General features: G+C 36.5%; 3 protein-coding genes and 1 pseudogene across 5 annotated transcripts; all 4 read left to right on the top strand.

Moving 5' to 3' along the window:
• Positions 1–91: 91 nt before the first annotated feature.
• LOC113755679 (dolichol-phosphate mannose synthase subunit 2-like) lies at positions 92–1676 on the top strand. Of its 2 annotated transcripts, XM_027299614.1 has the most exons (3): positions 92–258; positions 1034–1161; positions 1257–1676. In XM_027299614.1, exons 2-3 carry the CDS (start codon positions 1072–1074, stop codon positions 1407–1409), a joined length of 243 nt encoding a protein of 80 aa, XP_027155415.1. In that variant the 5' UTR covers positions 92–258; positions 1034–1071; the 3' UTR covers positions 1410–1676. The 2 variants fall into 2 exon arrangements, with proteins under 2 accessions (XP_027155415.1, XP_027155416.1); XM_027299615.1 differs by lacking the exon at positions 92–258 and having other exon boundaries at positions 821–1161.
• Positions 1677–3030: 1354 nt separating this feature from the next.
• Positions 3031–4369, top strand: LOC113755683 (dolichol-phosphate mannose synthase subunit 2-like). The gene is made up of 3 exons (XM_027299619.1): positions 3031–3105; positions 3882–4009; positions 4105–4369. The coding sequence occupies exons 2-3, from the start codon at positions 3920–3922 to the stop codon at positions 4255–4257; spliced, it is 243 nt and encodes an 80-aa protein (XP_027155420.1). The 5' UTR covers positions 3031–3105; positions 3882–3919; the 3' UTR covers positions 4258–4369.
• Positions 4370–5766: 1397 nt separating this feature from the next.
• On the top strand, positions 5767–7262 carry LOC113755681 (dolichol-phosphate mannose synthase subunit 2-like). 2 transcript variants are annotated; one of them, XM_027299617.1, is made up of 3 exons: positions 5767–5953; positions 6729–6856; positions 6952–7262. In XM_027299617.1, the coding sequence occupies exons 2-3, from the start codon at positions 6767–6769 to the stop codon at positions 7102–7104; spliced, it is 243 nt and encodes an 80-aa protein (XP_027155418.1). In that variant the 5' UTR covers positions 5767–5953; positions 6729–6766; the 3' UTR covers positions 7105–7262. The 2 variants fall into 2 exon arrangements, with proteins under 2 accessions (XP_027155418.1, XP_027155419.1); XM_027299618.1 differs by lacking the exon at positions 5767–5953 and having other exon boundaries at positions 6485–6856.
• Positions 7263–8624: 1362 nt separating this feature from the next.
• On the top strand, positions 8625–10066 carry LOC113755684 (annotated as a pseudogene).
• Positions 10067–10995: the final 929 nt, after the last annotated feature.

Raw genomic sequence — 10995 nt, 5'->3', positions numbered from 1 at the left:
TCTCCCCTCTCCCCCACTTGAGCCGGAGTTGGAGCAGACCAAGTCCAGGTGTCCAACTAAGCGTCGCTAGTCCACCTTACTCCAGTGGATATCAGAACACTTGAACTTAACCAAAACGTAATTGGGAAACGAAAACTTCAAAAAAAAGAAAAGAAAAGAAAAGAAGAATATCATTCAAAAAGAGAAAAAAGTAAGCAGAAGAAACTACCACTCGAAATCCTTGAATCAAACCCTAATCGAAGAATCCAAATCTTTCAGGTAACTGATTTTCCCAGTAATATTCTTTACTTTTATTCTCTGTTTTGTTTTTGGTTTCGGCATGATATGTTAATTACAGTCTTAATCGTTTTCTTTTCTGGAACAAGTAGATTCAAATTCTAGGTCTCTAAATTATGAGGACCTTGAATATTTATCCTTTTTTGGTTTATTTTGTGAGAATCATAGCTTAGGTTGTTTGTAATTGTGAAAAGATATTGCCCAAGTGCCCTTTAATCTGTAAGTGGTGATAATTTTAATTGTTTTGGAAATGAAGATCATAAACTCACTAGGGTTCATAAAGAAAACAAAAAAGAAAAAAGTAATGCTGATCATTAATTGTATATTAAGAACAGTTTTATACAAAAAATAATTTGGTGCAGTATTTTGGCGTTTAAATTAAAAAACTGTTTCTATATCCTTGTGATGGAGCAATTATGTTGGAGAAATGCTTGTCTTCCTTTTTGGGGCTTGGGGGTCATGTAAATGTAATTTTTGAATTCAATGGCGGGTAATGAAGGTATGGAAAGTAGATGGATGTTTCACCAGCAGAATTTTGTGGTTTGTCGTTGAGGGAAATGGGTTATAGGTTGCTTAGCAACTACCCTGGTTAGATTTTGCTTCCTACACGGAGGCACAAGGATGAATGTGTAAGAGTTTGCTTAGCAATTTCCCTGTTACTGCTTTTTTGCATCATGATCATTTGTGATTTTGTACTCTTTTTTGCAATAATTACACCTTCTAACCCTTCATTGAACTCCCTCTTTGGTAAATTAAGGTGAAAAACTATAAAAGAACAGAAAAAGGAAGGAGTAGATGGATTTAGCAGACAAGGCCGTGGGGCTGCTGTTATCGGTAATCAGCTTGTCAGTTTTCACTTACTATACATTCTGGGTGATCATACTGGTTAGTTTTTTCACTTCTGATCCTAAGAGCTTTTTCTTTTTGACTCTGGGTTTTTCCCTTTGTTTCTGACGTACATTTTTCTTTTGTGCTTTCAGCCGTTCGTTGATACTGATAATTTTGTGCACAAGTACTTTTTGCCTCAAGAATATGCCATTCTGATTCCGGTGTTTGCTCTTGCGGCGCTGCTTTGCTTCCTCTGCATGTTTGTTGGATATGTGATGCTCAAATCCAAAAAGAAGAAGGCATAATGCAAGATCTATAGTGTGTGCTGCAACTACCATTTTTTTGTCACATACAGATAGTTTTATTGCTGGGTTTCTCTTTTACTTGTAAATGGAGGATTTAGATGATTGCACTCAGTTCCTGTTAATTTGATGAAACCTGAAACTGGTAATTGTCTTAGATAAAAAGCTGACAAATTGCAGATAAAGATTATCTTCAGATATTGTTAGCCTGCTCTTGTAAGAGAGCAGTTGGTATCATTTTGTTTTGCAAGATCTAGCATTTATCTTTTAGTTGTGGAAAAACAATGCCATAATTTTGCTTATGTACACCAATGCTTGGCGCTCTGAGGTTCCATTTGTTGGTCAACTGCTTCATGCATGTTTGTTCTTACAAATGTAGGTTGGGAGGAAATAATGATCTTCTTTAATTCGTTTTTGGTTTTCTTTGGTTAATGGCACGGCTTGGTAAGCCTGCCTGACTAAAGCTCTATCAGAGACAGGCTCACTTTGTTCGGCATTACTGGAAGAATTGCTTTTTGACCTGTACGTGTGAGGATGAAAGTTGGTATCTGCTGGAGTGATGAAGTAGCCTTTTGATGTGATTTTACCAATCAAAAGTCTTCTCATAAGATTCTTTCTTATTTCAATTGCTGGACTCGTTAATTTTGGCTGATTCTAGGGCTAAAAAGGATACCTAGATTTCATTGCTTAAGCAGTAGTTATACGAGTGACTACAGAACGAAATGATGCTGGTATTCTAGTTTGACAAGATGATATCTGAATTTACTACGTAAAATTGAAACTTTTGTAACATGATTGAGATTGCTTGGTGTAATTGTGACAGCCCCACTTTCCCCTAAGGCGGACCAAAGAGGTTAGCGCGCCTGTCCAGCTCTCGCTAGAACTACAGAGTCAGATCACACAAATCATATATTGCACACGATCAAACCCCAAGAAAAGTAACAATTAAAAATCACTAAACTACAATACATCTTACCAACTCGTGTAGGGAAATTAGGACATCGATTGAACACTCACCAAAGCCCTGGAAGCGTAACATCTCAAAAATACACTTAACAGACAAGACTAAATACTTATACATGTATTTACATCAGAGTCTTCAACATTTTAACTTGAAGTACAAGCCAAAGGGTTCATACTAGTCAAAATACAATTAGGGTTTCGGTTACAAAGGAGCTTAACAAAATAACATATACATTAGCTCGACTCTTTTCTTCCAAAATCGTGGTTTCAAAGTTTGTCCCCTGTAAGGAAAACAAAGATAACGGAAAGGGGATGAGCTTACGCTCAATGAGGTACCAAAATAATAGCAAATAAGAAACGTGGAACTTCATATTCAATTAGTCACATATGCGAATCAAATAAAGAAATTAACAAACACCATAGATAGAAAGGATACGGGTGGCTCTCAGGAGCCAAATTCCCATTTGCTTCACCGAAATCTCCCCTCTCCCCCACTTGAGCCGGAGTTGGAGCAGACCAAGTCCAGGTGTCCAACTAAGCGTCGCTAGTCCACCTTACTCCAGTGGATATCAGAACACTTGAACTTAACCAAAACATAATTGGGAAACGAAAACTTCAAAAAAAAGAAAAGAAAAGAAAAGAAGAATATCATTCAAAAAGAGAAAAAAGTAAGCAGAAGAAACTACCACTCGAAATCCTTGAATCAAACCCTAATCGAAGAATCCAAATCTTTCAGGTAACTGATTTTTCCAGTAATATTCTTTACTTTTATTCTCTGTTTTGTTTTTGGTTTCGGCATGATATGTTAATTACAGTCTTAATCGTTTTCTTTTCTGGAACAAGTAGATTCAAATTCTAGGTCTCTAAATTATGAGGACCTTGAATATTTATCCTTTTTTGGTTTATTTTGTGAGAATCATAGCTTAGGTTGTTTGTAATTGTGAAAAGATATTGCCCAAGTGCCCTTTAATCTGTAAGTGGTGATAATTTTAATTGTTTTGGAAATGAAGATCATAAACTCACTAGGGTTCATAAAGAAAACAAAAAAGAAAAAAGTAATGCTGATCATTAATTGTATATTAAGAACAGTTTTATACAAAAAATAATTTGGTGCAGTATTTTGGCGTTTAAATTAAAAAACTGTTTCTATATCCTTGTGATGGAGCAATTATGTTGGAGAAATGCTTGTCTTCCTTTTTGGGGCTTGGGGGTCATGTAAATGTAATTTTTGAATTCAATGGCGGGTAATGAAGGTATGGAAAGTAGATGGATGTTTCACCAGCAGAATTTTGTGGTTTGTCGTTGAGGGAAATGGGTTATAGGTTGCTTAGCAACTACCCTGGTTAGATTTTGCTTCCTACACGGAGGCACAAGGATGAATGTGTAAGAGTTTGCTTAGCAATTTCCCTGTTACTGCTTTTTTTCATCATGATCATTTGTGATTTTGTACTCTTTTTTTGCAATAATTACACCTTCTAACCCTTCATTGAACTCCCTCTTTGGTAAATTAAGGTGAAAAACTATAAAAGAACAGAAAAAGGAAGGAGTAGATGGATTTAGCAGACAAGGCCGTGGGGCTGCTGTTATCGGTAATCAGCTTGTCAGTTTTCACTTACTATACATTCTGGGTGATCATACTGGTTAGTTTTTTCACTTCTGATCCTAAGAGCTTTTTCTTTTTGACTCTGGGTTTTTCCCTTTGTTTCTGACGTACATTTTTCTTTTGTGCTTTCAGCCGTTCGTTGATACTGATCATTTTGTGCACAAGTACTTTTTGCCTCAAGAATATGCCATTCTGATTCCGGTGTTTGCTCTTGCGGCGCTGCTTTGCTTCCTCTGCATGTTTGTTAGATATGTGATGCTCAAATCCAAAAAGAAGAAGGCATAATGCAAGATCTATAGTGTGTGCTGCAACTATCATTTTTTTGTCACATACAGATAGTTTTATTGCTGGGTTTCTCTTTTACTTGTAAATGGAGGATTTAGATGATTGCACTCAGTTACTGTTAATTTGGTGAAACCTGAAACTGGTAATTGTCTTAGAAACAAAGCTGAAAAATTGCAGATAAAGATTATCTTCAGATATTGTTAGTCTGCTCTTGTAAGAGAGCAGTTGGTATCATTTTGTTTTGCAAGATCTAGCATTTATCTTTTAGTTGTGGAAAAACAATGCCATAATTTTGCTTATGTACACCAATGCTTGGCGCTCTGAGGTTCCATTTGTTGGTCAACTGCTTCATGCATGTTTGTTCTTACAAATGTAGGTTGGGAGGAAATAATGATCTTCTTTAATTCGTTTTTGGTTTTCTTTGGTTAATGGCACGGCTTGGTAAGCCTGCCTGACTAAAGCTCTATCAGAGACAGGCTCACTTTGTTCGGCATTACTGGAAGAATTGCTTTTTGACCTGTACGTGTGAGGATGAAAGTTGGTATCTGCTGGAGTGATGAAGTAGCCTTTTGATGTGATTTTACCAATCAAAAGTCTTCTCATAAGATTCTTTCTTATTTCAATTGCTGGACTCGTTAATTTTGGCTGATTCTAGGGCTAAAAAGGATACCTAGATTTCATTGCTTAAGCAGTAGTTATACGAGTGACTACAGAACGAAATGATGCTGGTATTCTAGTTTGACAAGATGATATCTGAATTTACTACGTAAAATTGAAACTTTTGTAACATGATTGAGATTGCTTGGTGTAATTGTGACAGCCCCACTTTCCCCTAAGGCGGACCAAAGAGGTTAGCGCGCCTGTCCAGCTCTCGCTAGAACTACAGAGTCAGATCACACAAATCATATATTGCACACGATCAAACCCCAAGAAAAGTAACAATTAAAAATCACTAAACTACAATACATCTTACCAACTCGTGTAGGGAAATTAGGACATCGATTGAACACTCACCAAAGCCCTGGAAGCGTAACATCTCAAAAATACACTTAACAGACAAGACTAAATACTTATACATGTATTTACATCAGAGTCTTCAACATTTTAACTTGAAGTACAAGCCAAAGGGTTCATACTAGTCAAAATACAATTAGGGTTTCGGTTACAAAGGAGCTTAACAAAATAACATATACATTAGCTCGACTCCTTTCTTCCAAAATCGTGGTTTCAAAGTTTGTCCCCTGTAAGGAAAACAAAGATAACGGAAAGGGGATGAGTTTACGCTCAATGAAGTACCAAAATAACAGCAAATAAGAAACGTGGAACTTCATATTCAATTAGTCACATATGCGAATCAAATAAAGAAATTAACAAACACCATAGATAGAAAGGATACGGGTGGCTCTCAGGAGCCAAATTCCCATTTGCTTCACCGAAATCTCCCCTCTCCCCCACTTGAGCCGGAGTTGGAGCAGACCAAGTCCAGGTGTCCAACTAAGCGTCGCTAGTCCACCTTACTCCAGTGGATATCAGAACACTTGAACTTAACCAAAACGTAATTGGGAAACGAAAACTTCAAAAAAAAGAAAAGAAAAGAAAACAAGAATATCATTCAAAAAGAGAAAAAAGTAAGCAGAAGAAACTACCACTCGAAATCCTTGAATCAAACCCTAATCGAAGAATCCAAATCTTTCAGGTAACTGATTTTCCCAGTAATATTCTTTACTTTTATTCTCTGTTTTGTTTTTGGTTTCGGCATGATATGTTTATTACAGTCTTAATCGTTTTCTTTTCTGGAACAAGTAGATTCAAATTCTAGGTCTCTAAATTACGAGGACCTTGAATATTTATCCTTTTTTGGTTTATTTTGTGAGAATCATAGCTTAGGTTGTTTGTAATTGTGAAAAGATATTGCCCAAGTGCCCTTTAATCTGTAAGTGGTGATAATTTTAATTGTTTTGGAAATGAAGATCATAAACTCACTAGGGTTCATAAAGAAAACAAAAAAGAAAAAAGTAATGCTGATCATTAATTGTATATTAAGAACAGTTTTATACAAAAAATAATTTGGTGCAGTATTTTGGCGTTTAAATTAAAAAATTGTTTCTATATCCTTGTGATGGAGCAATTATGTTGGAGAAATGCTTGTCTTCCTTTTTGGGGCTTGGGGGTCATGTAAATGTAATTTTTGAATTCAATGGCGGGTAATGAAGGTATGGAAAGTAGATGGATGTTTCACCAGCAGAATTTTGTGGTTTGTCGTTGAGGGAAATGGGTTATAGGTTGCTTAGCAACTACCCTGGTTAGATTTTGCTTCCTACACGGAGGCACAAGGATGAATGTGTAAGAGTTTGCTTAGCAATTTCCCTGTTACTGCTTTTTTGCATCATGATCATTTGTGATTTTGTACTCTTTTTTGCAATAATTACACCTTCTAACCCTTCATTGAACTCCCTCTTTGGTAAATTAAGGTGAAAAACTATAAAAGAACAGAAAAAGGAAGGAGTAGATGGATTTAGCAGACAAGGCCGTGGGGCTGCTGTTATCGGTAATCAGCTTGTCAGTTTTCACTTACTATACATTCTGGGTGATCATACTGGTTAGTTTTTTCACTTCTGATCCTAAGAGCTTTTTCTTTTTGACTCTGGGTTTTTCCCTTTGTTTCTGACGTACATTTTTCTTTTGTGCTTTCAGCCGTTCGTTGATACTGATAATTTTGTGCACAAGTACTTTTTGCCTCAAGAATATGCCATTCTGATTCCGGTGTTTGCTCTTGCGGCGCTGTTTTGCTTCCTCTGCATGTTTGTTGGATATGTGATGCTCAAATCCAAAAAGAAGAAGGCATAATGCAAGATCTATAGTGTGTGCTGCAACTACCATTTTTTTGTCACATACAGATAGTTTTATTGCTGGGTTTCTCTTTTACTTGTAAATGGAGGATTTAGATGATTGCACTCAGTTCCTGTTAATTTGGTGAAACCTGAAACTGGTAATTGTCTTAGAAAAAAAGCAGACAAATTGCAGATAAAGATTATCTTCAGATATTGTTAGCCTGCTCTTGTAAGAGAGCAGTTGGTATCATTTTGTTTCGCAAGATCTAGCATTTATCTTTTAGTTGTGGAAAAACAATGCCATAATTTTGCTTATGTACACCAATGCTTGGCGCTCTGAGGTTCCATTTGTTGGTCAACTGCTTCATGCATGTTTGTTCTTACAAATGTAGGTTGGGAGGTAATAATGATCTTCTTTAATTCGTTTTTGGTTTTCTTTGGTTAATGGCACGGCTTGGTAAGCCTGCCTGACTAAAGCTCTATCAGAGACAGGCTCACTTTGTTCGGCATTACTGGAAGAATTGCTTTTTGACCTGTACGTGTGAGGATGAAAGTTGGTATCTGCTGGAGTGATGAAGTAGCCTTTTGATGTGATTTTACCAATCAAAAGTCTTCTCATAAGATTCTTTCTTATTTCAATTGTTGGACTCGTTAATTTTGGCTGATTCTAGGGCTAAAAAGGATACCTAGATTTCATTGCTTAAGCAGTAGTTATACGAGTGACTACAGAACGAAATGATGCTGGTATTCTAGTTTGACAAGATGATATCTGAATTTACTACGTAAAATTGAAACTTTTGTAACATGATTGAGATTGCTTGGTGTAATTGTGACAACCCCACTTTCCCCTAAAGCGGACCAAAGAGGTTAGCGCGCCTGTCCAGCTCTCGCTAGAACTACAGAGTCAGATCACACAAATCATATATTGCACACGATCAAACCCCAAGGAAAGTAACAATTAAAAATCACTAAACTACAATACATCTTACCAACTCGTGTAGGGAAATTAGGACATCGATTGATCACTCACCAAAGCCCTGGAAGCGTAACATCTCAAAAATACACTTAACAGACAAGACTAAATACTTATACATGTATTTACATCAGAGTCTTCAACATTTTAACTTGAAGTACAAGCCAAAGGGTTCATACTAGTCAAAATACAATTAGGGTTTCGGTTACAAAGGAGCTTAACAAAATAACATATACATTAGCTCGACTCTTTTCTTTCAAAATCGTGGTTTCAAAGTTTGTCCCCTGTAAGGAAAACAAAGATAACGGAAAGGGGATGAGCTTACGCTCAATGAGGTACCAAAATAATAGCAAATAAGAAACGTGGAACATCATATTCAATTAGTCACATATGCGAATCAAATAAAGAAATTAACAAACACCATAGATAGAAAGGATACGGGTGGCTCTCAGGAGCCAAATTCCCATTTGCTTCACCGAAATCTCCCCTCTCCCCCACTTGAGCCGGAGTTGGAGCAGACAAAGTCCAGGTGTCCAACTAAGCGTCGCTAGTCCACCTTACTCCAGTGGATATCAGAACACTTGAACTTAACCAAAACGTAATTGGGAAACGAAAACTTCAAAAAAAAGAAAAGAAAAGAAAAGAAGAATATCATTCAAAAAGAGAAAAAAGTAAGCAGAAGAAACTACCACTCGAAATCCTTGAATCAAACCCTAATCGAAGAATCCAAATCTTTCAGGTAACTGATTTTTCCAGTAATATTCTTTACTTTTATTCTCTGTTTTGTTTTTGGTTTCGGCATGATATGTTAATTACAGTCTTAATCGTTTTCTTTTCTGGAACAAGTAGATTCAAATTCTAGGTCTCTAAATTATGAGGACCTTGAATATTTATCCTTTTTTGGTTTATTTTGTGAGAATCATAGCTTAGGTTGTTTGTAATTGTGAAAAGATATTGCCCAAGTGCCCTTTAATCTGTAAGTGGTGATAATTTTAATTGTTCTGGAAATGAAGATCATAAACTCACTAGGGTTCATAAAGAAAACAAAAAAGAAAAAAGTAATGCTGATCATTAATTGTATATTAAGAACAGTTTTATACAAAAAATAATTTGGTGCAGTATTTTGGCGTTTAAATTAAAAAACTGTTTCTATATCCTTGTGATGGAGCAATTATGTTGGAGAAATGCTTGTCTTCCTTTTTGGGGCTTGGGGGTCATGTAAATGTAGTTTTTGAATTCAATGGCGGGTAATGAAGGTATGGAAAGTAGATGGATGTTTCACCAGCAGAATTTTGTGGTTTGTCGTTGAGGGAAATGGGTTATAGGTTGCTTAGCAACTACCCTGGTTAGATTTTGCTTCCTACACGGAGGCACAAGGATGAATGTGTAAGAGTTTGCTTAGCAATTTCCCTGTTACTGCTTTTTTGCATCATGATCATTTGTGATTTTGTACTCTTTTTTGCAATAATTACACCTTCTAACCCTTCATTGAACTCCCTCTTTGGTAAATTAAGGTGAAAAACTATAAAAGAACAGAAAAAGGAAGGAGTAGATGGATTTAGCAGACAAGGCCGTGGGGCTGCTGTTATCGGTAATCAGCTTGTCAGTTTTCACTTACTATACATTCTGGGTGATCATACTGGTTAGTTTTTTCACTTTTGATCCTAAGAGCTTTTTCTTTTTGACTCTGGGTTTTTCCCTTTGTTCTGACGTACATTTTCTTGTGCTTTCAAGCCGTTCGTTGATACTGATCATTCTTGTGCACAAGCTACTTTTTGCCTCAAGAATATGACATTCTGATTCCGGTGTTTTGCTCTTGCGGCGCTTGCTTTGCTTCCTCTGGCATGTTTGTTTAGATATGTGATGCTCAAATCCAAAAAGAAGAAGGCATAATGCAAGATCTATAGTGTGTGCTGCAACTATCATTTTTTTGTCACATACAGATAGTTTTATTGCTGGGTTTCTCTTTTACTTGTAAATGGAGGATTTAGATGATTGCACTCAGTTACTGTTAATTTGGTGAAACCTGAAACTGGTAATTGTCTTAGAAACAAAGCTGAAAAATTGCAGATAAAGATTATCTTCAGATATTGTTAGTCTGCTCTTGTAAGAGAGCAGTTGGTATCATTTTGTTTTGCAAGATCTAGCATTTATCTTTTAGTTGTGGAAAAACAATGCCATAATTTTGCTTATGTACACCAATGCTTGGCGCTCTGAGGTTCCATTTGTTGGTCAACTGCTTCATGCATGTTTGTTCTTACAAATGTAGGTTGGGAGGAAATAATGATCTTCTTTAATTCGTTTTTGGTTTTCTTTGGTTAATGGCACGGCTTGGTAAGCCTGCCTGACTAAAGCTCTATCAGAGACAGGCTCACTTTGTTCGGCATTACTGGAAGAATTGCTTTTTGACCTGTACGTGTGAGGATGAAAGTTGGTATCTGCTGGAGTGATGAAGTAGCCTTTTGATGTGATTTTACCAATCAAAAGTCTTCTCATAAGATTCTTTCTTATTTCAATTGCTGGACTCGTTAATTTTGGCTGATTCTAGGGCTAAAAAGGATACCTAGATTTCATTGCTTAAGCAGTAGTTATACGAGTGACTACAGAACGAAATGATGCTGGTATTCTAGTTTGACAAGATGATGTCTGAATTTACTACGTAAAATTGAAACTTTTGTAACATGATTGAGATTGCTTGGTGTAATTGTGACAGCCCCACTTTTCCCTAAGGCGGACCAAAGAGGTTAGTGCGCCTGTCCAGCTCTCGCTAGAACTACAGAGTCAGATCACACAAATCATATATTGCACACGATCAAACCCCAAGGAAAGTAACAATTAAAAATCACTAAACTACAATACATCTTACCAACTCGTGTAGGGAAATTAGGACATCGATTGATCACTCACCAAAGCCCTGGAAGCGTAACATCTCAA

The sequence above is a fragment of the Coffea eugenioides genome, unplaced genomic scaffold (genome assembly GCF_003713205.1).
Source record: "Coffea eugenioides isolate CCC68of unplaced genomic scaffold, Ceug_1.0 ScVebR1_1643;HRSCAF=2528, whole genome shotgun sequence".
Lineage (NCBI taxonomy): Eukaryota > Viridiplantae > Streptophyta > Magnoliopsida > Gentianales > Rubiaceae > Coffea > Coffea eugenioides.
This window is presented reverse-complemented; position numbering and strand designations above follow the sequence as displayed.